We start from the raw sequence: 26,868 nt of genomic DNA on the forward strand, positions 1-26,868 counted from the left end.
TGGGCGTCTGGGAAGGCTCCTGAAGACTGGGTGCCTGTGTCTGGGACTGTGTGGCCACTGGCTGCCATGGAGCCACCCTCAGATGGGCCCTGTTTGTCCTGAGGGCACCCAGCCCGTGACCGCTCAGAGCCCCGCAGTGCCTCGCAGCTGGGCACCCTCCCTTCGTGGTGGCTCCTGTCCCCGGCTCCAGCTCACGCCAGCACTAGCCTCCAGGCATCGAGTGGCCGAGGAGGTATGCAGTGGGGCTGGGGCTTTGCCATGCCCTGTGAGGCAGGAGTGCAGGCCTGGGGAGGCTTACCCAGCCTCTCTGTGCAGGCCTGGTGGTGGGCTGAGCCAGACTGCTGCAGCCGCCATGCAGGTGACAACTGTCTTAGGAGAGGAGACACCAGTAAGAGGCTGACTTTGGGTCAGAGAGGGGGGCCAAGTTCCATTTCCATTGCCGACTGTTACCACAGGGACCCCTGCCTGGTGGGCTGACTGCCACGGATACCTCTGGGAGGGGCCCACAGAGGAGTTGGCTGTGGTGGGGTTGAGGGCAGAAGTGGGAAAGTGAGGGGGGTGTCGGGAGGGAGGCGAGGCCAGGCCGAAGGCCTCTGCTCACGTCTCCTTCCTACCTCAACATCCCTGCAGTGGGAGCTGGCAGCTGGCCTCTGGACCACGGCTCTGCTTGGCCCCGGGGCGCAGCTCCGAGTCCTGGGATTGTCCTGTGTGAGGCAGGAGAGGCTGCCTGGCCCCTCGTCTCAGACACACGGGGGCCCCTTCTGTGCCCCCTGGCTTAGGCGCATGCCACATCCCCCACAGAGCACACAGTGGCTGGGGAACCCCTGGTAGAGGGGACACTGGGCAGCTAAGTGCCCTTCCTTCCTGGTCAGGTGGATGTGTGGCTTTTAGCATCTGGACACCTCTTGTCCTCAGGGCAGTGGGGTCGGAGAGCTGTTGTCTGTGCGTCTCCGAGACCTGGGGAGATTCTGGGAGTAGACGCCCCATAGTCTCCTCTGAGAGGCTCTTCCTGCTGTGGGCCCCCCACCCCACCCCCGCACCCGCTGCTCCGGGATGGGCGCCTCCCCCGTGCTGCCACAGACACTAGAGTTATTGGCTAAGCCTTACCTCTCCCTGCCTTGTTCCCTCCTGACACAAAGCTGCTTCTCTGGATTGGGTGCCGGTGGGTCAGTGTGGGCACCCCTGAGGGTCTGGCCTCCTTGTCTGACAGCCCACTTCTCTGCCCCCTCGATGGGTCACTGCACCTGCCCTGAGTCCCCAGCCCCTCGCCTCATCCGAGGCTGTGTGGAGACCTCTGGCCAGTCCTAAGTCTGCCCGCCCATCTATCACAGGGGGCATGCCCCCCCCACCTGGCTTCTGCCATCCCAGGCTGGGGGCTCAGGTGTGAGCCCTTTCACCTGGGGGCTTGCCAGGCTGGGGGGAGTCTTCCCATAAGAAGCTGCCGTCTCATTCCCCTGAGCAGTGCTTTGCACTAACAGGGTGAGAGAATCTGCCACCAGCCAGTCCCAGCACCCTGTCACCTGGTCCAGGTCTGTGGTGTGGCTCTGAAGTACTTGAATTGGTTGCTCTCTTAAGCTGGGTAAACGGTCCCCTTGTTCTGCTGTTGACACTGCTAATTTGCTGAACAAACGCTTCCTCCGCAGGTAGCTCTAAAGGCCAACCTGAAGGGAGGCGGCCCCATGTCATCGTACAGGCCCTGTGTGCGGTCAGAAGGGACAGGAAGCATCTAGGGGCCCCTTCCGCCAGTACTTAGACCCGTGGGAGCAGGGGCGGGTGGCTGCTGCCTGTGTCCGTGAGCCTGGAAGAACCAGACAGTCGTCCTTGTGCCGAGGGAGGTCTTGAACACTCGGCGTCCCATCCTCGGGGCTCCGTGGAAACCGGGCAGCAGCCTGACTCCTGATCTCCCTCCTTCTCACCCGTGCCAGCACCCACGTCAGTCGCAGCCGAGCCACAGGTGTTTGGTCAGGAGCCGCGGCTGGAGGCTGCTTTATTAGAGAACCTTTCGTGCTTGGTCATGTCAGAGAGAAATTGTTTCCACGTCACTCACTTTCCCTGTAACAGGTGTCCCTGACGGTGTAAGTGGTTACGTGGAGCAGTGGCACGTTTGGCCGGCAGCCCCCACCGTAGACCCTCCCTTGATGGCCTTGCACCTGTCATTTGGGTGCCGGGTGTGAAGCCTACTCGGCGTGCCAGGTCCTGATGACATGGTGTCACCTGTGCACACATGACAGGAGTAGCTGGGCCCAGGAGCCTGCCAGAGGCTCGCAGTGCAGGCCCCGGCCCCTCCCGGCGCCCCCCAAGGCCGTCGAGGGCCGCAGTGGTGCATGGGGCTTCGAAAGCTGCCGGGGAAGCAGACACCTGTGACCAGAGTGGGCGGCGAGCGCCGCTGCAGCCGCCTCTGGGAAGATCCGTCCTGGGCTGTGGGCAGGCAGGGACGGCGTCGCGGGGCCCAGGGGCCTGCCTCCCACCGTTTCCTCTCTGTGTGGGTTGCTGGTGAGCGGAAACTACAAAGTTACTGGAAATGAGAACGGGGGGAGAAGCCAGACTTCAGTGTATGTTTGTCCCTGACGGCTCTTCAGTAAGATGCTGGCTGAGGCTGGGGTGCCCTGCAAGCCCTCTCCCCCGAGGTCGGCCTCGCCTCGGGAAGCCCTCCATCCGTCAGCCAGGGCTCCTCACTTCCCCTGCCGTGATCAGAAGGGGGCGGCTTCTGCTCTGTCTGGTTGGGAGCTCATAGTGAGGCCTGGTGTGGCTGTATGTCCCAGCTGGAGGGGCCTTGGGGGCTCAGACTCTGTTCTCCCAGGGTACCCAGCAGTCCAGGACCCAGCCAGCATGGTCCTCAGCCAGTACCTGTGGTGGTCACACCTGGGCAGGGCCCAGCAGGTGGAACCAGGTGGCCCAAGACCAGGCATGAGGCAGGGGCTACCCAGGTTCCTGGAAGGCGTTGTCCAGATGCAGGGCACCTGAGCCCATTGCCAGCACTGGACTTTGGTTTTGAATTCAGCCCCATGACAGCACATGCTGGCTGGTGACTGAGGCGACTGACCCACTGTCCGACCGTGTGGTCCCTTACAGGCGGGGCCTCCACAAGGGCAAGTGGGTGTCCCACCGGGCCCTTACCATCACAGCAGATCCGTGTGCCTCTAGGAATGACAGATTGTCCTGTGTGCCCTGTACCTGGCTTCCGAAATGGGAGTGCGTCAGCTGGCTCTGCTCGGCGTGTGCCCAGGAAGGTCGAGCCCAGAGCCCAGAGCCCAGCCCCAGCCGCAGTGTGCAAGCGAGGGTGTGCAGGGTTCAAGAGAGGTTGTGCGGGATGCGGGCGAGGTTATGAGGGGTCTGGACAAGGTCGTGTGGGGTTTGGATGAGGTTGTGTGGGGTTCGGATGAGGTCGTGCAGGGTTTGGGAGAAGTTGTGTGGGGTTTGGATGAGGTTGTGCCAGGTTTAGACAAGGTTGTACAGGATTCAAGAGAGGTGTGGGGTTCAGGTGAGGTTGTGTGGGGTTCGGGTGAAGTTGTACAGGACTCAGGAGGGATGTGGGGGTTCAGGTGAGGTTGTGTGGGGTTTGGACGAGGTTGTACAGGATTCAAGAGAGGTGAGGGTTCAGGTGAGGTTGTATAGGGTTTGCACAAGGCTGTACAGGGTTCAGTAGTGGTTTGCGGGGTTCGGGAGAGCTTGGGCTGCCAGGGGAGCAGGGCCAGGGTCTGCCCAGGCCACAGGGGTTCAGCTGGCCTGAACCGGTGAGCAGCATCCTCTGCGAGGTGGCCCCTCCCCTTGTCTGGCCAGAGAGAGAGATGGTAATGGTGACAGGAGGGGTCGCCTTGCCCCAGCCAGCCCGGGCCTCTGGGACCACCAGACAGCTGGCGGCCGAGTCAAGGCAGGTGACAGGGGCCTCCCCAGGCCTGCTGCAGCCGGGGAGCGGGGCGGTGGTCCTAGGGGGCAGTGGAGGAATGTGCGTGGGCGCGATCTTTGCCTGCCCGGGATGGACAGCTCCCCTTCCCCAGAGGCCGCTGGGGCTGGGCCCGGAGCTGGGGTGGGCTTCGGGGTGCACTGTGCTTGTCCCCTGGTGCTGAGGATGGCAGGAGGGCCCCATAGCACCACAGGGAAGTGGACCTGTGAGCCCAGTGTGGGCGGACCCTCCTGCCAGTGGGTGGGGCGGGGTGCCAGAGCCTGGAGTCCCACCCTGCCCCCGGGTTGGGTTTCAGCTGGCCTGTGAGATGTGAGCATGCATTGTCTGCTGGCCTGCCAGCTCTGGAGATCAGGTGGTCAGGCGTGAAATCCAGGCCGAGGGTGGGGCAGCTGGGGGCAGGGACACACGCCCTCCCGCCTGTTTCCCAGGGAGCTGCAGTGGCTCCTTAGCTGCCTCCGAGGAGCTGTCTGCTCCCAGGGGGCCGTGTGTGGCCTCCATCGGTGGCAGTGGGGGTTAAGGGCAGCTCCCAGATCAAGGCATTAATACCATGGCCATCGCCTGCCCAGGCCTCGGTTTTTTCTGCTGTACAGATAAAGCCAGGTAGAACCCAGGGCCAGACCCCGAGTACTGGCCTCTCAGCGGAAGCCAGTGGGGCATTGCATTGGTCTCCACTCAAGGACTGGCGGGTGCTGGACAGATGTAAGGGGGTCCTTGGTCCCTCCTCCCCTGAGTTCTCGACAGGGGTAGCTGACCCAGAGCTGGGGACACTGGACTGGGGGGGGGTGCTGTGGGCAGCCCCACCGCCCCGGGAGATGGCACCTGCTCCCGAGAGCAGACTCAGGAAGTTGCCAGAATCTTTGGTTGGAGCCGGGATGCCCCGCCTGCATTTGCTGGCTTCATTAACTGGCTTTGGCGCAGCCCTCCCAGCGGCCTAGCCGCCACTCCCATTGACCACTTGCCTTTCACCAGCCGTCTCTGGGGTGCAGCTCTGGGCTCTGCCCTGCTTGGGAGGAGGGGCCTTGGGGCAGCCCTGGTGGTGGGGGTTCACCCGGTGGGTCTTGGTGGCACTCAGGGTGGCAGGCTCTTGGGAGAGGCCAGAGGACCAAACACATCCCTAGCCTTGCCCCAGCTTGGGGCTCTGCCTTTTGGGGGACCAGTGGAGAGTGGCCTTGTGGTGGTGCTGGGGCTCAAGTGGGCCTTTGTCACACCTTCCCGGCAGCCCATGGGGCTCGTTGGTGACAAGTGAGCTCCTTGTGACCCGGGCCGACTGGGCTGTGCCTTCACAGCGTGGGAGGGCTGGCCAAGCAGGGTGCCCATGGGTGCAGTTTCCGGGAAGTTGCCTGACCCCTGCTGCAGGCCTTTCCGTCCTCTCAGACAGGACACGCCACTTCCCGCACCCAGGCTCTGAGCAGAGTAGGGACAATGCTGTGTGGGGGGCACTGTTTCCTGCCCTCGTGAGAGAGGCGCTCTCTGCGGGCAGGTTCCGTCCGCTCCCACACAAAGGGCTTCCCCGATACTCGCCTGGGCCTAGAGCCCCGAGGAAGCCATCGTCTCCCTGCCCTTCCTTCTCCCTGCACGTCTTAACCCTCTGCCAGGCTGTTGGGACAAAGGTTTCAAGACAGAAAAGTGGGGTGCACTATGGTCAGCTGTGTGGGCCGGGAGCCTGGTCCCAGTTCGGGCCTATAGAGGCTGGGCACCCCCACTCTACCCTTGGACTCGGTCCCCCACCCCGCCATGAGCAGCTGGCATCTGGGGTGGGATCTGCCTGCACCCAAGCTGCCCCTCCCTCCCTCCTCAGGCCCTGGGAGCCATCGGCAGGGCCCCAGTGGCTCGGAGCATCTTCACCAGTTGGCTGCAGAAGCTGGAGGGAGACCTCAGCTTAGGAAGGGGGGGCCTGAGAGCCACTCCTGGGCCAGTGGGCTGCAACAGAGGTCAGGGATGCCCCACATGCACCCTAGCCCCAGGACTGTGCCCCTACAGCGCCCCTGGGTGCTTGCACCCTTCTTGCTCCCAGGTGGGAATGCAGCCCGGCAGAAAGGGGAGAAGGACTGGAGATTGGCAGGGTTGGCTTTCAGGACTCCCTGTGGAACAAAACCTAGGCGCTGGGGACATTCTAGCTGATCCCACAGGCAGGTGTTGGAACAAAGGGGCCAGAGGGGCTGGAAGGGGTTGGGGGACCTGTCCTGGCCCAGCTTTTTGTCCTGAGGGCTCCGATCAGAGCACCTCCTGGGAGGTGAGGGGAAAGGAGATTTGAGGAACCTGGCACTTGCCACCCTGCGTCTCAAGGCTCCCTGGGGCTCCGTACCCAGTGCTGAGCAGCTCCAACAGTCTTCCCGGGAAAGGACCCCAGGATGTGGCATGGGGCAGGGAGGCCAGCAGAGGTCATTAGGCCCCCCACCTGTTGGGTGCATATCATTCTTTAGCAGCTGGGGCCTAGGGGAGGCGGGGAGGCCCCTGCTGAGATTTAGCAGGTCTTAGGCTGGCCTGGGCCCAAGGGAGAGGCTGGGGACCCAGACGCCCCTCCCCAACCCCTTGCTGGGACGGTGCTGGCCTCCTCAGCTCCCAGGGTGTGACAGCCTCTGAAGAGGGGGATAACCCCACCGCCTAGCGGCTCCACCTCTGGGGACCCAAGTCCTGGCCCTCTCACCCGTGTAGCCCTGGTCTCAGTCTCCCCTTCTTTGGTAATGATGACAGTTCCTTTGCTACCCACAGACACCCCGCTTGCCAAGGCCGGGGTCTCAGACCCTCCCAGCTTGAGGTACCTGGGGAGGCCTTGGGGAGGCTGCTGGGAGAGAGGCCCCTGGCTTTATGTCTAGCCTCAGCGGCTGCGGGGAGACAGTGACCTTACTGAGCTCTTGGTTAGGGCTGCAGGCCCCACCCCATCCCCCATGGGTCACCCCCCTCCCACACCCTCTAAGCCAGTGACCTATAGAGTTACACTGGGATATACAGGGAGTCTGTGGCCCCAAACTCCTTTCTGGGGGAGGAATACAGGCTGGGGGAGCGGGGGCCTGGGTGATGGGGGGCAGGGGCCCTCAGGCCTTGCCAGAGCAGCCACCCCAGGAGAGGCAGCCGGGAGGTCTGTCTAGTGTTTTTCTTTTCTTGAGGTGTGGAGAGAACCCCCTTTATTGCCCATGGGAGGTCCCTCTGTTGCCTGAGGACTTGGGATCCTTGTGGGAGCTCTCCCCGATATACCTGGGAGTGCTCGCTGAGGACGGAGATTCCCCCCGACATCGTGGGGGCACAAATCAAAGCCAGCCCTCCCTTTCCACTCCATGGGCTCCCGCGGTGGAGGCACTGGAGCAGGTTGTTGCGTCTCTGGACTGGGAGGCGCAGCTCCCCCACCCCGTGTGCCACCTCCCACCCCACAGGGCCCCGAGAGCGCAGACTCCTCGATTGCCCCAGAACGGGGCACCTCTGCCAGTCGGGGAAGCCCTGTGGTGCCCAGGGCCACGCCTGACAGCATCCTCCCCCCGCAGGTGCACCCCGCTTGTGTAGGCAGTGTGTCCCCAGGGACCTACCGCTAGGCCACGTGTTTCTGAACCAAACCCAGCTCCTGGCCAGGCCCTGCCTTCGTGGTGGTGGTGGTGGTGGATGGCACAGCCACGCCATTCGCGACTCTCCAGGAGACCACACGGCACGCCACCGTCTTAACCCATCATCGAGACCTACAACCCTTGCAGTAGCCAAGGCCCCACTGGGTGTCTCTGCCCTGCCCCCTCCCCGAGACCCCACTCCCTCAAGTCCTCTGGTTGAGCCTGCACTCACCATCCATCAGTGGGGACCCTAGGAAGCGCCCCCCCCCAGGGGTGGGTCTCTGGTTCCTCCTGCTGCACCACCCCAGCTCCGACCATAAACTGCTTGAAGGCAGGAACCAAGTAAAGCCCCCTGGCCCCCCGCCAGGTGCCCCCATGCCCCCCTCTCTCATTTTGGGGTGGAGGGCGCTGTCATCTGTCCCCTGGGGGTGGCAGATGGCCGCTTAGCGTAGAAAGGAAAACAGCACAATTTAGAATTAGTCCTGGGTGAAAGGTCGACGCAGCATCTGCCTCGGGAGCTCTCTGGAGTCGCATTTCTATGGAGCGTGGGAGGGGGGCTGCGGGCGGTGGCCACACAGTGGCAATATTGAAGCAGGAACAAAGCACGGGGCCGGAGCTGTGGGCAGCGGACAGAGGGGGCCGTTTGGCACCCCAGCAGTAGCGTCTGCCGGAAGCCCAGCCCCTCTGCTGCCCTTCCCCGGAGCCCCCCAGCTGTGTTCACCTGCTGGGGGGAAGCCTCCTGCGTGGGGGCTGGGAGGGGGCTCGAGGAGGGGGCAGAGGCGGAAGGGAAGCTGTTTGGGGCACAGGGCTCTCGTTCCGGAGAGAGGGGGCCCCTGGCAAGGGCAGCATGGGCAGGAGCGGCCCTCATGTTTACAGGAGGGCTCGAGCCTGCCCATCAGCCTTGATGGCAGGACACCTGGGCACCGGCTGTTCCTTAGGACCATCACTGCTGGGTGCAGCCACCCTGGGTGGGGGCAGGGCCCACCTTCTGGGGCAGCCTGGGCACTGTGAAGAGGAGGTGACAGGTGTCTGGCCAGGTGTGGAGAGAGGCGCAGACAGGTGGGCGTGGGCTGGGGGTTTCCAGAGCAGGAGCCCATGGCAGGACGGGGGAGGAAGGACTTTGGGATTGATACTAGAGCTACGCTGCGCCCCCGCCAGGACCACCCCGGCACCCAGATCCTCCCCGTTGGCTCAGCTCCCTCTGGATCCCGCCAACCTAGTGCTTCCCCCACGACACACCTGCCAGGCCGTCCACCTCCACGGAGCATGGAGGCCCACCCTGGCGGCCATGCCTGAGAGCAGCCGTGGGCACCACCACCCTGGACAGCAGGAACAGCCAGCAGGCAGCGTGCCTTCACTGTGGCGTCCCTGGGAGGGCGGCGGGGGGACACAAAGGGCCCTCTCAGCTGCCACATTCCCCCACGGGGAGCCTCCTCGCCCGGCGCCCGCTCCTGCCCCGCCTTCGGGTTGGCGGCCAGCCGCACCCGCCTAGAGCAGCTGCCGCCGCAGCCCCATCCACAGGCGCACCTGCTCCTGCCGCCCTTTGTCCACTGCCGACGCCTGATTTATGGAGTGTGTTTTCCCTCTTGCTGGCCAGCGCAGTACAGCTCAGAAACTGGACACACCAGGGTCCGGTGGATGCCCCACAGGCCCCCACGCTGGAGTCCACATCCAGCAGGGACACTACTCGAGGTTGGAGGGACACCCTACATCCTGTCCCTTCAGGGCAATCAACAGGGCCTGCTTTAGGGGCCAGGCCCAGGTGGCACTGGGGAGCCTGTGCAGGTGCCCCCAAAGCTGTGGGGGCATCTGGGGGCCAAGGCCTGCTCCATCCTGCCCCCCTACAGGCGTCCCTTCCCATGGAGCCCAGAGTGTGGGGGGGGGTTGAGGTGGCAGGCGTGGGACTGGCCAAGTCGCTTTGATGAGGAGGCGCCCTCTGCCCTCTCCCGCTGGCTTTGTCAGCAGCTGGAAGGAAAAAAGAGCCTTTTTTCCAAGTGGGACCCGAGGCCAAGCTCCTGCTTGACAATGGGGGGCATTGATGGGGAGGCACAGCCCCACCCCCGCCGCCCGAGTGGACCAGCCCGCCTGTAACTGGATCCAGGCACAGGGCAGGGGGTGCTGGGGGGGACAGTGCCCGCTCCCTGAGCGCACCCTGGCAGGAGCCCATGGCCCCAAAAGGCAGGCATGGTTGTTGGGGGGCTGTGGTCACTAGGGGGACTAGGGGCTCCCAGGCCGGATGTGGCCCCTCCAAGTGGGCGGGGCGGGAGCCATGAGGAAGCTGAGTTACTCCCAGGGCCTGGGGGGGGTGGGTGGCGGAGGCGGGGATTTGTTTTCTTTAAACCAGTTGGTTTGGGACTTTTGGCTTCTGGCAACAGATGGTGGGCCGGAGTGGCCATTTTGCATTCTCCTGTCCATACACCCCAAGCCGTGGCCACAGATAAAAGCCATCAGGGAAGACAGATGCTTCCCAGGCCTCTGGGATAGCAGAGGACCAGCTGCGTAGAAGCCCAGCCCCCAGTCGCAGCCTCTCAGGGGCCTCTTGCTCGGGCTCCCCTACCCCAGGGTTTGGTTTTCGCCCCCGGAGGTCTGTGCTTGCAAGAGGCCGTCTGTGTCCTGGGGCCAAGGCTGCCCGCCTGGAGGCCACGCCTGGGGAGTGCCCAAACTGGTGGATGGGCGAAGTGGGCCGAGCTTGGGGTGGCCTTCCCAGGGGGCCTGGCTGGGGCGTTCTGCCTCAGAGGCTCCATTGCTGGGAAGCGCCGGGCCTGGCGGGTCCCAGAGCTTTTATTGAGCTTTTCCTGGGAGCGATAGGCCACGAGGTGACCTGGGCCAGCGATTTATGGCGCGGGCCCTGATGGCTGGGCCAACAGGTGGCCAGGGGCTCTGGGAATGGGGGTGGGCAGACCTGAGCAAGAGACTGGCCCTGCCCTGCTCATCCATGCTGAGCAGGACCCTGGCTTGTGGAGGAGGCACAGGCCTGCCTTCGGCCACCCGCAACCCCAGACCAGCTCACGAAGGACTATCCGGTCTTCCCTGCGCCGCCTTGGTTTTCCCAGCTGAGAAATGGGTGTCCCAGATCCCAGGCCGTGCTGTCCTTGAACCTCTTCCATGACGATGTGGTGACAAGAGGGAGAAGCAGGGTCTGGGCTCCAGGTGCTAAGGGGAGAGGGGCAGTGTAAGACCCTCCAACAGTAGACGCCATGCTGGGAAAGCACATGAAGCCAGTGCTCCAGGTGCCCTCACCCTTTCCAAGTACTGTCATATCGACGAGAGAAGATACTCCATGCGGTCTCTTCTTACCCAGATGGTGCACATTCGTTATAGAAAAGCTAAAAGACGCAGGTCACGCAGGGCCCCGCCCAGAGTGCTGTGAGGGGGCCTCGGGGTGCAGACTCGGCACCTGCTATAAATCCCAGCGGGGCCCCACCATGTACTCTTGTGGATCCCTGTCCCCCAGGTGTTACAGGGTTGGTCACCTGAGGCTGCTGTAATGCAAATACCACCTGTGGGTGGTTTGAAGAGCAGAGATTCATCTTCTCATGGTTCCAGGAGGTTCCGGGAGTCCCAAGCCAGGGCGTGCCTCTGGGGGAAGTCCTTTCTTGTCAGTATCTCCTGGCATTCGTTGGCATCTGTCATACGTGTATGTCTGTGTGTCTGTGCGTGTGTGTGTGTCTGTGCTTGTGTGTATGTGCGTGTGTGTGTCTGTGTGTGAGAAAGAGAAATTATGTTTAGCATCTACCCTATTCTGGCATGTTGCCTTTAATATAAAAGAAAACTTCTACTCCAGGTGGGGTCACATCCACAGGTACAAGGGTTAGGACTTCAACACAGATTTTGGGGGACACAATTTAGTCCATAAAGTCATCGTCATCATCTCAGAACTTGAGCCCTGTACCTGTACTGCCTGTGGGCATGGACCTAGTGCCGCGGTGCTCCGGGCGGGCCGGGGGTGTGTCAGGTGCCGGGGCCGAGGGGCAGGAGGTGGGTAGGGGGCGGTGGGCTCACTGTGGCCTCTCCCCACAGCTGCAGCGGGGCCTTCGTGGGTCAGCGGTGCCAGACATCCAACCCCTGCCTCAGCGCACCCTGCAAGAACGCCGGGACGTGCCGTGTGCTGGAGCACGGCAGTACAGTGGACTACGCCTGCAGCTGCCGGCTGGGCTTCTCCGGCCCGCTCTGTCTGACGCCTCTCGACAACGCCTGCCTCACCAACCCCTGCCGCAACGGCGGCACCTGTGACCTGCTCACGCTCAATGAGTATAAGTGCCGCTGCCCCCCGGGCTGGTCAGGTGAGGACGGCTGGGGTCCTCACCTGAGGCTGCGGGCCTTGCCCTGACTGTCTACATAGAGTAATGTGCCTGGGAGAGAGCGCAGAGCTTCTGGGGGTCTGCAGCCCCCACCCCCGAGTCTCTGGACCCTCTCACTGCCCTGGTTTTCAGCTACTGTGCCCCAGGCTCCCCACCCTCACTGTCCCTGAGTTGGTGAGAAGGGACCCCTCTCTCTTCCTGGGGTGCACTGGTCCTCGGTCAGTAGCCTGACATCGAAGGGGTCCATAGCGTGCAGTTTTTAAGAGCACACACTCTGGAAGGAGCACATCTGGTTTGGATCCTGACACCACCTTCCCCTCTTGCCGGCCGAGCCCTGCCTAGATGGGCTGGCTACTCAGCCTCTCAGAACCCTGGGGGTCCTCACCTGCTCACATGACCCTGTCCTGGGGCCTAGGCGCTGACCCCTGGCCCCCTCCCCCCAGGGAAGACATGCCAACAGGCCGACCCCTGCGCCTCCAACCCCTGTGCCAATGGCGGCCAGTGTCTGCCCTTCGAGGCCTCATACATCTGCCGCTGCCCGCCTGGCTTCCATGGCCCCACCTGCCGGCAGGACGTGAATGAGTGTAGCCAGACCCCCAGGCCTTGCCGCAACGGGGGCACCTGCCACAATGAAGTCGGCTCCTACCACTGCACCTGCCGCCCCACCCACACCGGCCCCCACTGCGAGCTGCCCTACCAGCCTTGTAGCCCCTCTCCCTGCCAGAACGGAGGCACCTGCCGCCCCACTGGAGACACCACCCACGAGTGCGCCTGCCTGCCAGGTATGCCCACCTCTGCCTCGTCCACACAAGGCAGGAGCATGGGGGCTGGGTGGGCTGTTGGGCAACTCTGGGGGATACCTGCTAGGAGGAGGCTCCCCGAAGGGCCCTGGGAGCCAGTAGGGTTGCCCCTGCGTGAGTGGGTGGCTGGCCTGAGCCCCCACTGCTCCCTCCCTTGACCCCAAGGTGGCTTCAGGTGAGGCAGGGCCTGGGGTGAGTGCCTCCCGGACAGGAGAGCCCACCTGAGTGCCCCCGCCTGACCCAGGCCACCTCCCTCGTCTTCTGAGTTCCCTGGAACCCGCATACAAGACGAGAGACGCCCTAGCACTGCCAAGTGCCCTGTTTGTGCACTGGGGGCTTCCCCGCAGCGTCACCCAGGCGGGGCTGTGAAGAGGCCCCAAGTGCACCGTCACTTCCCCCAGCCGCCCATGGGTGCCCGCCCGCCTGTCTCCCGTGGTGGGGGGAGGGGTGGCCAGGCACAGCTCCTCCCTTGAGTCTGCCGGGTTTTTGTTTGAGTCAGTTTTGCTGCCGCTCTAAAAATAATAACAACGATGATGACGAGTGGGTTGGGAGCCTCTGGTCAGCTCAGCTGCACTCCTGATGGTTAGGTGCGGGGGGGGGGGCGGTGCAGAGCAAAGGAAGGGCAGGATGAGAGCCCAGGGCCCCACTGACTTGGGGGTGACCCAGAGGCCGCCTTGCCCGCCTGGCCCTGCAAAGGGGAAGTGAGAGGCCCCCTCCACAGCTCTGCCCCCGGCTCTGTCACCTCTCTGCATGTGTGCATACGCAAGGTGCAGGCATTCCTGCCAGTTACTTGGGCTCCAGGCTCCGTGTGGTACCTGTGTGGGTCATGGTGATGGCGGCCAACCGGTGTGATGGCCGTGGTGATGGTGTAATGGCCATGGTGACGGTGGGAAACCAGTGTGATGTGTTTGTTGGTGGTGTGATGGACATGGTGACAGTGGGCAGCCAGTGTGACAGTGGTGGTGATGGTATGATGGCCGTAGTGACTGGACAGCTGGTGTGACAGCCATGGTGACAGTGTGACAGGCCATGGCAATGGTGTGACTGGCTGCAGTGACGGTGTGATAGCCGTGGTGATGGTGTGATGGCCAAGGTGACGTTGAGCTGGCTGATGTGTCAGCCATGGTGATGGTCAGCAGCTGGTATGATGGGCTCTTGTGATGGTGTGACTGAACGTGTGTGACGGTGTAACGGGCCATGGTGATGGTGTGACGGGCTGTGGCGATGGTGTGACCGGCCGTGGTGATGGTGTGACAGCTGTGGTGACATTGGGCCTGCTGGTGTGTGAGCCATGGTGATGGGCCTTTGTGATGGTGTGACAGGCCATGTGTGGCGGTGTGACGGGCCGTGGTGACAGTGTGGCAGCTGTGGTGATGGTGTGATGGTGATGGTGCGATGGGCCATGGTGACGGTGTGATGGCTGTGGTGATGGTGTGACGGGCCATGGTGACAGTTTGATGGCTGTGGTGATGGTGTGACAGGCCATGGTGACAGTGTGACAGGCCGTGGTGACAGTGTGACAGGCCGTGGTGACAGCGTGACAGGCCGTGGTGACAGTGTGACAGCCAGGACTGTTGGGGGCAGTGCAGCGTCTCCTCTCCTCCAGCCAGGCAAGCCAGCGACTTGCCTCCTGGCCCCCACTGCCTGTCTGGCAGCCCGCAGGCTCTGGGCTCAAATCCCTTCTTGGCGCCCTGTGTCCTCCAGGCTGAGACCTCACGTCCAGCCCCACAGGGTAAAGGGGCCCGCCCTGCACAGGACCTCGGGGCACTAGGAATAGGCAGGAGGGAAGGAGTGGCCAGTGGGGTACCCCGCGAGCAGGGCTGGCCACCCCTCTGATGGGGTGCTCAGGACCTCAGGTGGTGGGGGACAGGCTAGAACAGTGACCCCAATCCAAGGGCAGGGGCACCTCCTGAAACGGCCCACCCCGGGTCACCCCAGGTACCTGTTAGCTCTCCTAGCACCTCTGCACCCAGGTACTGTCCAAGGGGCCTTGCCTGCTGTATGGCCCACTGCCCTCTCTGCATGGTCGGGGGTCCCAGGAGACCCGCACCAGGGAGCCCTGACCTCTTCGAGTGCATGGCTGTTCCCTGGAGCAACTGGCATGGCAGTTGGCACCCACAGCCCTTTTGTGGGGCGGGTTCTCAGTGACCCCGTCTTACAGTGGAGGAAACAGAGAAGCTGAGGGCCAGGCCCAGCATGTCACAGTGAGGAGGGGCAGTGAAGCTCCACACGGGGCTCAGTGTCCATGCTGGGCTCACTGTCCACGCTGGGCTGTCCACGCTGGGCTCACTGTCCATGCAGTGTGCTTCAACCCATGTCCAAGGCAGCCCCAGGAGCACTTGCCCAGCCCAGCCCAGCCCAGCCCAGCCCCACCTCTAGGGAGAAATCACTTAGCCACAAGCTAAGGGGACCCAGACCTCGGCCCCAGGGCTCTGATTTGGGGTGCTTACCAGCCCCTCCCTGATTTGCATCTGGCTGTGCCCTGGCTCTGTGCAGCTGGTAGGATGGGAGGATCCCAAGGAGGGGCTGGGATACTCGGCTCCCCAGGGCAGAAGGGGTGCAAGAGCACTCTGGGAGGGGCATTAATTAGTAACCAGCCGCAGGTTTGGCTATTGCCAGGCGCACCTTTATGGGTTGATCATTGAACCAGCAGAAGTTGAGTGGATTAATAGCTAACAAAGGTTGTGCCACAGTGTGGCAGCGGTGGGCCTGGGCGGAGGCTCAGCCTGTGTGCAAGGGGGCCACTTCCTGGGCAGCCTTCCCTCCCTGGCCCCACCTGGCCTTACCACCTCAGGGTCCCAGGCCACAGCATCCATCCTGCCTGTGACCACCATCTGGGGTGTTGTAGAAAGCCTCAGCCCAGCACCCAGCCATAGAGAGCACCCAGTTACTAGAGCCCCAGGAGCTCTGTTAGATGGGAGGGTTTGAGTGACAGAATCTTCTGGAACCTCAGCTCCTGAGCCCCTGTCTTCTAGCCATGTGCGTGTTCCTGTGGGTCTGGAGTGGTGAGCCTGGTCACAGGAAGGGGGTGTTGAGTAGTGGCTCCCAGGGGCAGCTCTTCTGTCTGGATGGGTTTGTGGTCCAGCCAGGAGAGGGGCTGACTGGCCCCCCGACATAGGTTTCACCGGGCAGAATTGTGAGGAGAACGTGGACGACTGCCCAGGGAACAGCTGCAAGAACGGGGGTACCTGTGTGGATGGTGTCAACACCTACAACTGCCGCTGCCCACCTGAGTGGACAGGTGCGTGCTGGGGGCTCCACACGACCCTTTCACTAGCTGTGCAGACAGAGGGGGCCTGGATGGGAGGGCCCACATGACCCCTTACTAGCAGTGCACACCTGGAGGGGGCCGCTGTCTCCTGGGCGGACAGGCATGAGCTGGAAGTGGAACCACGCTACCCTCTGACCTGCTGTGCAGATAGAGATGGTGGTGTGTGGCAGGCCAGGGCTGAAGAGAGACTTGCCACAACCCCTCTGCCCATGGCCAGGGCCAGAGACCCCTCAGCGACCTGCACAGACGTAGTGTCAGCCAGAATGTGGGGGCTGCTGTGGCCTGGCCCGGGGCTGCCTTGAGCTGGACAAATGAGCCCTCAGCCAACCACCTAGGCCAAGCTGGCCGAGTCCTGGCTATGAGCAGCCCTGGGCAGGTGGAATGGGCCCTGCCTTTAGGGAGCTCGCTCTGCCGGGTGATGGGCAGCCACATCTGCAGTCGGAGCAATACAAGCACCCCTCCCGGCCTGGGGCTGCAGGGGAAGGAGTGACTGAGGTGGCTGTGGGTGGAGGGCTCAGCCAGGAAGGCTTCCTGGAGGAGGTGGCACTATAGCCCTGTGCCCTAGAGGGGAGATGGCAGCAGTGGCCAGGGTCTGGGAGCAGCGCCGGGCTAATGCCCCACCCTCATAGGCCAGTACTGTACGGAGGATGTGGATGAGTGCCAGCTGATGCCCAACGCCTGCCAGAACGGCGGCACCTGCCACAACACCCATGGCGGCTACAACTGCGTGTGTGTCAATGGCTGGACCGGCGAGGACTGCAGTGAGAACATCGACGACTGTGCCAATGCCGCCTGCTTCCACGGCGCCACCTGCCATGACCGTGTGGCCTCCTTCTACTGCGAGTGCCCCCATGGCCGCACAGGTGAGTGACTGGGACCAGCCTGGGCTCAAGGGACCTCAGACATGGACACACGGGGCCGTCCTGGTCTCCAAGGACATCCCCAGGGGGCTTCTGGGCCAAAGAGGGCAGGGGAGACCCTTTGGTTGGGCTGCTAGTGCTGACCCTCCTGAAAGAACCTGGGTCATGGGCCATGGTGGGGGCTCCTCGCTGGGCTGGGCTGGACCTGCCGTGGCCCAAGCCTGGTGGTGCCGTGCCCCTGACCCTGCCACCTTGCCCAGGTCTTCTCTGCCACCTGAACGATGCCTGCATCAGCAACCCCTGCAACGAGGGTTCCAACTGTGACACCAACCCTGTCAATGGCAAAGCCATCTGCACCTGCCCCTCAGGGTACACGGGGCCCGCCTGCAGCCAGGATGTGGACGAGTGCTCTCTGGGTGTGTGCAGGGGTGGGGAGGATTCAGGGTGCAGGAGGAGGCTTGAAGTGCAGGGGAGACTCGTGGTGCACAGGCCCACAGTGGGATGAAAGCAGACCCACCCTCAAGGGCTTCCAGTCTGATGGGGGCAGCCAGCCTTAGGAGGATGTCCCCCGGCCACTGTGCAGGCCAGGCCCGGAGGAGCTCCTCACCCTTGCCCTGTCCCTGCAGGCGCCAACCCCTGTGAGCACGCAGGCAGGTGCATCAACACCCAGGGCTCCTTCGAGTGCCAGTGTCTGCAGGGCTACACAGGCCCACGCTGCGAGATCGATGTCAATGAGTGTGTCTCCAGCCCCTGTCAGAATGATGCCACCTGCCTGGACCAAATCGGGGAGTTCCAGTGTATCTGCATGCCTGGTGCGTCCATGGGCGCCTCCCCTCCCCAGGCCACAGCTGCTGCGGGGCATCTGGGGAAACTGAGGCCAGGCCTGGGCAGGTGGATCAGCCTGAGGGGTGCTGGGCTGCGCTGGGGTGGGAGGGGCGGGCCTGCAGGACAGCAGGTGGGGAGAGAGCTCCTGGGGGGGCTCCAGGGAGGCTGGGCAATTGCCTCTGCCCAGCCGTGGAGCGAGGGTGTCTTCCAGGCTGGGAGCCTTTGCCATCTCACTGTCTCCCTCCCCAGGCTACGAGGGCGTCTACTGTGAGCTCAACACGGACGAGTGCGCCAGCAGCCCTTGCCTGCACAATGGCCGCTGCCTAGACAAGATCAATGAGTTCCACTGCGAGTGCCCCACTGGTGAGGCCCCTGCCATGGCCCACAGCACCCCAGTGTGTCTACTGCCATGTCCTGCATACCCGGTGCGCTGCCCACCATGGCCCACTGCTCCCCATGCGTCCCCAGACGGGGCGGCTGGAGCTCTCTGAAAGTGTGGCTGGAGCTCACTGTCCATGGAGGAGGGGTGCCTGAGGGGTGCCTGGGCCTGCAGAGACCCTCACTTCCTAAGGGTGGAGCTGTGCAGGACAGGAGGCCAGGAGCAAGTGGGCAGGGTGTCCTCCTGGGTGTGTGCCCCGCGTGTGGGAGGGGCCTAGCCAGCATACCCTCCTGGTGGATGGCCAGGCTGCAGCCCTCCATCAGAGCCTCTGTTGGTTCCCTGGGAGGGCAGTATGCTCCTAGACCCCATGGGGCAAGCTGGGGAGGAGACCTAGTCGGCCCACCAGTGTGTAGCCCCTGCTGCCCAGCCCAATGACATGCTAGCCCTATGGCCACACAGGGGGCAAACCAGATAGCTGGGGCGCAACTGGGCCTGCAGGGGCCGGGAGGACACACCCGGGACAGCGGGGCTTGAATGAAAAGGTGTCGCTGGGGCGGGCCAGGGAATGCATCGTCGCTGCAGCCCCTGGCCGCCAGAGATGTGGGTCTGCTGCCCCAGACACACAGGGGTCATCCACAGAGCCCATGGCTGTCACCATAGCAACCAGGAGTCCTTGGGAAAGGCCCTTCTGTTGAAATGAGGGGTGCGGCCTGCCTGGCAGCAGGTGGGGAAGGGGTTTGCTCCCAAGGATGGGAGCTGAAGGGGGTGAGAAGGAAATTGGGGGGGGGGGTGTGGACGCTGGTGCCCTGGTGGGTTCTGCGAACCCCAAGCTCAGCACGGGTGGTGAGAGAGCAGACCCTTCTGACCAGGCCCCCCAACCACAGGCTTCACGGGGCACTTGTGCCAGTATGACGTGGATGAGTGTGCCAGCACGCCCTGCAAGAACGGCGCCAAGTGCCTGGACGGGCCCAACACGTACACCTGCGTGTGCACGGAAGGTGCGGCCAGGCGCCCCGTCAGGGCCGGAGCAGGGGATGCGGGACAGGATGTCCTGCCTCAGGGGAGTGAGGGGGGCAGGAGACCTGGGACACTGAATCCAGCACAGCGTGCTGACCCCACATAGGAGACACCCTGTCCCCTAGCCCAGAGCGCAGCGACTCGGGCCGCGGCACCTGAGTGGGGGGTGGCCGCCTGTGGGATGGGCGGCTGTGAGCCTCCTGCTCCTGTGCCCCAGGCTACACAGGCAGCCACTGCGAGGTGGACATCGATGAGTGTGACCCAGACCCCTGCCACTACGGCTCCTGCAAGGATGGCATTGCCACCTTCACCTGCGTCTGCCGGCCTGGCTATACGGGCCACCGCTGCGAGACCAACATCAACGAGTGCCATAGCCAGCCCTGCCGCCATGGGGGCACCTGCCAGGACCGCGACAATGCCTACTTGTGCCTCTGCCTCAAGGGGACCTCAGGTGTGGGGCTGGCGGGTGGATGGGTGCTGACCCTAACCTTAAGGGGATCTCAGGTGCAGGGCCGGGTGGCAGGTGGGTGGGTGCTTACCTCAGCCTCAAGGAGACCTCAGGTATGGGGCTGGCAGGTGGGTGGGTGCTGACCTCAGCCTCAAGGGGACCTCAGATGTGGGGCTGGCAGGTGGGTGGGTGCTGACCCCAGCCTCAAGGGGACCTCAGGTGTGGGGCTGGCGCGTGGGTGGGTGCTGATCTCAGCCTCAAGGAGACCGCAGGTGCAGGGCCAGGTGGCAGGTGGGCCAGAAGGGTGGGCACTGACCCCACTGCTACCCCTCCCAGGGCCCAACTGTGAGGTCAATCTAGACGACTGTGCCAGCAACCCCTGCGACTCGGGCACCTGCCTGGACAAGATCGACGGCTACGAGTGTGCGTGCGAGCCTGGCTACACAGGTGAGCCTTCAGGTGAGGGCTGGCTGAGGGCGAGGAGGGGAGGCTCTGTCCCTGGCTGCAGCCCTGATGCGCGGCGAGGCTGTGCTCAGAGGAGAGGTCAGCGGTGGCCCCAGGGGCCGGGGTGGGCCAGGTCTGGGGGAGGCTCTGGGGTGACTGGGGCCACGGGTGGGAGTGGTGCAGGCCGGCTGTCCAGCTGTCGAGTTGCTGGCCTTGTCCAGCCACAGCAGAGACCATGGGCTGGCCTGGCAGCTGACCAGGTGGCGGCAGGGCAGGTGCTCCAAGGCCACACCTGGGGTTCAGATTCCGCTCTGCTACCGCCCGCCCACCTGGAGCCGCTTAGTGGCCTCTCTGGGCCTGGTCCTCATTACTCAGGCTAATGGTGCCCTCCCCTGCCCCGGGGCCGCTGTGGTCATGCGGCCCGCTGTCATGCACATGGCCTGCTTTTCTGGTTTACTCTGGGAAGGACCCAGGGGAGGCGGTATCGGCCCTGGGCTAACGGATGGGAAGGCTGAGGCTCAGAGGTCAGAGCCTCTCCGCCTGGCTCTCAGGCACCCCCCCCGCCTTTGGTCTGAGTGCCCCCTTCCCTGTCGCCCCAGGGAGTATGTGCAACATCAACATCGACGAGTGTGCGGGGAACCCCTGTCACAATGGGGGCACCTGTGAGGACGGCATCAATAGCTTCACTTGCCGCTGCCCCGAGGGCTACCACGACCCCACCTGCCTGTCAGAGGTCAACGAGTGTGGCAGCAACCCCTGCATCCACGGTGCCTGCCGGGATGGGCTCAACGGGTACGCCGGGGCAGCCACGGGCACTCGGCTCACACTGGACCACAACTGTGCCCGGCCCTGCCCTTGCCCCCATAGTCCTGGGCACGGTGTCTACCCGGAAGGCCGGCCTCAAATAGCCCCCGAAACACACATAGCATGGTAATGGCAGCTGGTGTTTCAGGCACTGCCATGTGCCCAGATGGGCTGTTTAAGTGGCAGGGACCACCTGACCCTCTTTCCACCGGACGGAAGTCCTTGATGTGAGGTTAATCGAGGGAGTGACTCCCAGCCTGCACAGCACTCCCCTCACTGCCCTAGGCTGGTCCAGATCTAATGGGACCGAACCTTTGCCGCAGCCTTGGGCAAGGTGAGCACTGCTGCCCTACTCGAACGAGGAAGTTCTGAGGGTCAGAGTGGACCAGTGCCTCCATGCTGTTAGTCTGTAGGGTGGTGGTGGGGCTGGGGTTGCTGGGTGCCCAGCCTGCACAGTCAGGGCCGCGTTCGAGCCATGGTGCTGACACTCCCCAGGTACAAGTGTGACTGTGACGCTGGCTGGAGTGGGGCCAACTGTGACATCAACAACAATGAGTGCGAGTCCAACCCCTGCGTCAATGGTGGCACCTGCAAGGACATGACCAGCGGCTATGTGTGCACATGCCGGGAGGGCTTCAGCGGTGGGTGGCCTGGGGGTCTCCCTGCGTCGGTGGGGGACCACGAGGCCTGGGACCGAGACACAAGTCTCCAAGCGTGACCCCACAGCATTGTCCGGTTGCCCGTCCCCCCAATCCCAGCCTCTTTTTAATCCACCCCCGTGATGCCGGGCCCTGGGGTCAACGCCCAGGCCCCTGCTCAGTCCAGGACCGTCCAATAGACAAGGCGGGTGAGGGTGGGGAGCAGGCACTGGGGTGGACACACTGACCAGTACTCCTCTCCAGGCCCCAACTGCCAGACCAACATCAACGAGTGCGCATCCAACCCGTGTCTGAACCAGGGCACATGCATCGATGACGTGGCCGGCTACACGTGCAACTGCCTGCTGCCCTACACGGGTGAGGGAGCCGGGGGCCTGGGGCTGGGGCTGGGGGCTACACGTGCAACTGCCTGCTGCCCTACACGGGTGAGGGAGCCGGGGGCCTGGGGCTGGGGCTGGGGGCCGATGGCCGGGTGTGGCCTCGGGGGTCAAGTTCAGGGGCCGAGAAACGTGGGCTGAGCCTTGTCTGTGTTCCCTCAGCAAGCATTTTGAAGGCTTTCTCCAGGCCTTGAGCCTTAGGCCCAGCCGTTCTATTTGGCCCACACCCAGGGGTAGGGTGGTAGATCTCACAGAAGAGAAAGTACACCTCTGGTGAAATTCACGCTTCAGGTTAGAGTGAGATCATTTGCAATGTAAATGTGTCCCCAGTGCTGTATTTGGGGAGGCTGCCTGGGAGGAGGGGAGGTAAGGCTCGAACCCCTGCCCGGTGTCCACGCCCGCCTGCCATCTACCTGGCTGTGGCCTCTGGGGCCCAGTGCCCTCCCCTCTATCGGCCGGGCTGAAGGTCCCTCTGATAGGGGCCCCCTCTTGGTGTGAGGGAACGAGGCACCATCTGTCCAGGCTGGGTGTGGAGGGCAGCCCACCCGGCCATTGGCTGGCCAAGGGATCTTGGGAGTGGTCCCCTCCTGGGAAGAGAGGATATGGAGTAGTGAAGAAGAGCAGTCTCCGCTGCCTCCAGGGCCTCCGGATTCTCCGGGAAGCGGCAGAGGGTACTGCCTCAAGGGCCCGGACCAGGTGGGCAGGGGCACTTGCCCTGGGGTCCCCATAAGGCTGGGCGGCCGTGGCCAGAGCTGAGCTTTCTTTGATGATGCCAGGGGCCTGGGTTTCCTCTCCTGCGGCCACCCAGGGCCTCCTTGCTCGGGCTCACCCAAGCCCCAGCCTTACGCTGTCTCAGCCCTGAGGGCCTGCGGGTGGGGCGCCCTGTGCTGACTGCTTCCTGTCTGCCGGCTTCCTGCTTCCCCTTGCACAATTGTCGGAAACTCTGGCGAATTTCCTGCCTGCCCGGGTCATTGTGGAAACCGATAGAAAGAAAGGCCATGGAAAATGGCAGGGCCGGCCGGGGAGATAGTGGTGACAAGGACGATAGTGCTTCCTTGCTTCCTGACCAGCCCTGGGGCTGTAAACAGGAAACCACCATCCGGGGGAATGGAAAAAAGGCAGCCCTGCTTGCCCTCGTTCCCATGAGGCGTGTCAGCCAGGCCCCTTCCCTGGCCAGGGCTCCCCAATGGCGAACCCCAAGGTAACACGGTCCCCAGCCAAGTGGAGGGTGCCCAGGCTGGCCCCGCCGTGCCATGAGCCCAGCTCAGCCCTTGTTCCCCGAGCTGCGGCAGGTTCAGGCCAGGCCCAGCCTGTGGGGAGTGAGTGGTAATTTGGAAGCTTGGTGTTGGGTCCGTCTGCAGCCCCTGCACCTTCGTTCCACTCTTCTTCCCGCACTGGGGCTTCAGATGAGCCAGGAGCTCACACTGGGTCCACCTGCCTCTGGTGAGGCCCTGAAGGTGTCTGATGACGCACGGACAAGCAGACCCTCAGCCCAGGCTTCACCGTGTGTTTCTCTGCTCCCAGGAGCCACGTGTGAGGTGGTGCTGGCCCCGTGTGCCCCCAGCCCCTGCAGGAATGGTGGCGAGTGCAGAGAGTCTGAGGACTACGAGAGCTTCTCCTGCGTCTGTCCCACAGGCTGGCAAGGTGGGCGGCTTGCTCTGTGGCCCTCGCTCGGCCACATCCTGGGGGGAGCTGGATAGGGTGGGGTCCCAGGGAGGCTGCAGGCAGGAGGAAGGAGCACCCATCTTTGGAAATGAGCAGGTGGGTACTGAGCGAGCCACGGAGCTTCTAGAATCAGGAACCGCTTGGAGGGAGGGCCGTTCCATCCTGAACCTTCTTGGCCCAAAAGTGAGAGATGGCAACATCGAAGACATGGCACCCTTCTTCCATGTGTCCGCAAGGGCTGAGGGGCCTCTCCAGGGGGCACAGAGGCATAGGGGGCCAAGCCTTGGTGACAGCACGACCCCCTTCGCCCCCACAGGGCAGACGTGTGAGATCGACATCAATGAGTGTGTGAAGAGCCCGTGCCGGCACAGCGCCTCCTGCCAGAACACCAATGGTGGCTACCGCTGCCACTGCCTGGCAGGCTATACCGGACGCAACTGTGAGACAGACATTGACGACTGCCGGCCGAGTGAGTGAGCCTGCGAATGGGGGGTGGCTGTGGCGTGGGGCGAACAGAAGTGGAAGAACCAGGCCCCGGCTCCATCCACCAGTGCAGCCTGGAAGAAGGGTCAGAGAGGTGGTCCCCCCAGCATGGCCAAGCAGGGTGGTTCCCGGAAGATCCTGGAGCCAGACTGCCCAGCTTCAGGTCCGTCCAGGCACATCCCAGCTGGGTGGCTCAGGGCAGTGGCACCTCTGGTCCCTGCCACAAGACAGTTGTGTAGAATGGTAGTGCAGTGCCTGGCGGGGATGCTTGGTCACCCTCAGGGTGGAGGGTGCCAGCCCCCCCACCTGGTCCGCAGATAGAAGCTGAGGTCTGGAGACATTGCATGTCTTGTCTGGGGTCACGTGGTGAGCACAGACTGTGATGGAACTAACTGATTTGTCTGGTGGTCAAGCCCTGTGGGGGGGGTGGGAGCCCTAGGTGAGCACAAACCCTGTGTGCAGGGAGGCAGAAGGCACAGCTTGCGGGCAAAGGGCCTCCTGAGCCAAGCACCTTTGTTGCCGTGGGGGCGTGCCGCGTGTCAGCCTCGGTCTGCCTCTAGCATGGCTGGTACACGCCCTCAGGCCCGCCCTCCGTCCCCCCAGACCCGTGCCACAATGGTGGCTCCTGCACGGATGGCATCAATGCAGCCTTCTGCGACTGCCTGCCGGGCTTCCAGGGCACCTTCTGTGAGGAGGACATCAACGAGTGCGCCAGCAACCCCTGCCGCAACGGCGCCAACTGCACGGACTGCGTTGACAGCTATACGTGCACTTGCCCTGCCGGCTTCAGCGGGATCCACTGCGAGGATAACACGCCTGACTGCACCGAGAGGTGGGCGCTGCGCCGTGCAGGGCGGTCCCGGGCTCGAGGCCACCAGAGGTGTGGTGGCAGGAGGAGAGCGGCCAGTCCTGGGAGGGAGCACAGGGGCTGCACCCAGTGTGCTGGCAACCTGGTGCACCAGGCAGGGTGTCTGCCTGATGGCCCTCAGTGCTGAGTCAAGTCCAAGCGTTGTTCTTCGTGTTTCCATGTCCCTCCTCAAAGGGCTGTAGTGGCTCAGGCCTCCTGTGCCTTAGAACCAAAGCATGGTGGTTTATCCTGAAGAGCTGCTGTGCCACCTTCCATCAGACAAGTGCTTCGCCACTCATTTTATTTCCCTTTTTGTTTTGGCTGCCAGGAAGCTCGATGTTCAGTGTCAATCTCATTCCTCGTTTCTATGCAGTTTCCAGTTCCTCTTTACCTAAGTACCCTGCTCCTTCATGTTGTGAGAAAAACAAAAAGTCAAACCCACCACCATCGAGTTGATTCAGACTCATAGCGACCCTATTGGACAGAGTAGAACTGCCCCATGTGGTTTCCAAGGAGTGCCTGGTGGATTGGAACTGCCAGCCTCTTGGTTAGCAGCTGTAGCTTTTAACCACCAGGGTTTCCTGTGTTGTTAAGCGCTTCTTAATTATGAAGAAGGCAGAGGCGGGGTGTGCGATATGGTGTGTGGGCCTGAGGTCCCAGGCACTGGGTTGGGGGCCTCCCTGGGGTCAGGCAGGTTGAGCCCTGTAAGTGGCCACAGTCTGGGCCTGAGGCAGAGATGGTGGCCTGGAGGAGCCTGCTCAGGTGGGGACTGAGAGCCGCAGGGCCTCAGGGGCTGTGCCTCTGCTCATCCTGCCTGCTACCCTGTCCCTCAGCTCCTGCTTCAACGGCGGCACGTGTGTGGATGGCATCAGCTCCTTCACCTGCCTATGTCCACCTGGCTTCACGGGCAGCTACTGCCAGCATGACATCAACGAGTGTGACTCACGACCCTGTCTGCACGGCGGAACCTGCCAGGACAGCTATGGCACCTATAAGTGCACCTGCCCTCAGGGCTACACTGGCCTCAACTGCCAGGTGAGACAGCCCAGGTGGGGTAGCCCAGGTGAGACAGCCCGGGGTGGGGCAGCCCAGGTGGGGGCCACTGCCTCACAGGTGGGGGACAGGCCACACTTGAGGAGATGGGAGCCCTGTGCCTGGGCTGAGCTGTCCTCTAGGATCAGAGTGGGGAAAGGCGACAAGGCAGGTCTGCAGGGCAGGTGACAGGTGTCTGCAGATCGAGGGCAGGAGATGAGTGACAAACAGCTGAAGTCAGTGTTCATGAAGAAAATACGCGAAAGCATCAAAAAGCACCATCCGTTGAAGGTTCCGCCTGAGGCCTCAATGATAAAAAGTTCGCGATAAAGTTTCTTACTCCGAGACCAACCTTCCTTCAAGGAAAGGCAGCGGGTGGGTGGTCCGCCCTGCCCTAAGAGTGCAAGACCCCCAGCCCAGGCCACTTGGCACAGTGAGGGGGAGGTGCACGGCCTCAGTTTCCCCCTCTGAGGAGTAGAGGCCTACCTGGGCTTGAGGCCCCCCGTGGGCATGTGCCCCGCGCTACCTGGTAGGTGCGTCCAGAAGGCCGCCCTGGTGGGAGCCGGCCTCAGTAGGGTGCTGTGGCTCCAATGCCGCTGGAGCCAGGCACCCGCCTTACAGCAGCCACCTCCTCCAGAGCCTGGTACACTGGTGCGACTCCTCGCCTTGCAAGAATGGCGGCAAGTGCTGGCAGGCCAACACACTGTACCACTGCGACTGCCACAGTGGCTGGACTGGCCTCTACTGCGACGTACCCAGCGTGTCCTGTGAGGTGGCTGCGCGGCAGCAAGGTGATGGCCCTGGGGTGTGTCTCGGCCGGGCTGGGGGTGCGGGGCCCGGGGGCAAGCCCAGCCTCACCGCCCCCATGCGCTCCGCAGAGGTCGACGTCACCCACCTGTGCCAGCACGGGGGGCTGTGCATGGACACGGGCAACACCCACCACTGCCGCTGCCAGCCCGGCTACACCGGCAGCTACTGTGAGGATCAGGTGGACGAGTGCTCGCCCAGCCCCTGCCAGAACGGAGCCACCTGCACCGACTACCTGGGTGGCTACTCCTGCGAGGTGGGCGGCACACCCTGCCTGTCTGTCGCTCGGCCAGCATGGTTTTGAGCAGCGGCAGAGCAGGGAACAGTAAACCTGCAGACACAAATCTGGCTGTTCTGGTACTGGAGAGCCAGGCAGGGCTTCTGGAGGACTGCCTGGAGGAGGTGGCTT

At 63.4% G+C, this 26,868-nt stretch overlaps 1 protein-coding gene across 5 annotated transcripts in view; it reads left to right on the forward strand.

Moving 5' to 3' along the window:
- Positions 1-26,868, forward strand: part of NOTCH1 (notch receptor 1) — a 49,520-nt gene that overhangs the window by 7,746 nt on the left and 14,906 nt on the right. For 2 of the 5 annotated variants that reach the window (XM_064290645.1, XM_064290643.1), the window contains 19 exons: positions 11,461-11,723; positions 12,185-12,523; positions 15,660-15,782; positions 16,442-16,675; positions 16,933-17,088; positions 17,299-17,484; positions 17,747-17,860; positions 18,761-18,874; positions 19,111-19,344; positions 19,678-19,800; positions 20,385-20,577; positions 21,085-21,230; positions 21,492-21,605; positions 23,150-23,269; positions 23,607-23,759; positions 24,377-24,605; positions 25,454-25,655; positions 26,290-26,443; positions 26,531-26,715. In XM_064290645.1, coding sequence (XP_064146715.1) covers positions 11,461-11,723; positions 12,185-12,523; positions 15,660-15,782; positions 16,442-16,675; positions 16,933-17,088; positions 17,299-17,484; positions 17,747-17,860; positions 18,761-18,874; positions 19,111-19,344; positions 19,678-19,800; positions 20,385-20,577; positions 21,085-21,230; positions 21,492-21,605; positions 23,150-23,269; positions 23,607-23,759; positions 24,377-24,605; positions 25,454-25,655; positions 26,290-26,443; positions 26,531-26,715 — 3,382 coding nt within the window. The remainder of the gene's footprint in view (positions 1-11,460; positions 11,724-12,184; positions 12,524-15,659; positions 15,783-16,441; positions 16,676-16,932; positions 17,089-17,298; positions 17,485-17,746; positions 17,861-18,760; positions 18,875-19,110; positions 19,345-19,677; positions 19,801-20,384; positions 20,578-21,084; positions 21,231-21,491; positions 21,606-23,149; positions 23,270-23,606; positions 23,760-24,376; positions 24,606-25,453; positions 25,656-26,289; positions 26,444-26,530; positions 26,716-26,868) is intronic. The other 3 variants (XM_064290646.1, XM_064290644.1, XM_064290647.1) reach the window with 2 other exon arrangements.

This window comes from Loxodonta africana, chromosome 9, assembly GCF_030014295.1.
Source record: "Loxodonta africana isolate mLoxAfr1 chromosome 9, mLoxAfr1.hap2, whole genome shotgun sequence".
Lineage (NCBI taxonomy): Eukaryota > Metazoa > Chordata > Mammalia > Proboscidea > Elephantidae > Loxodonta > Loxodonta africana.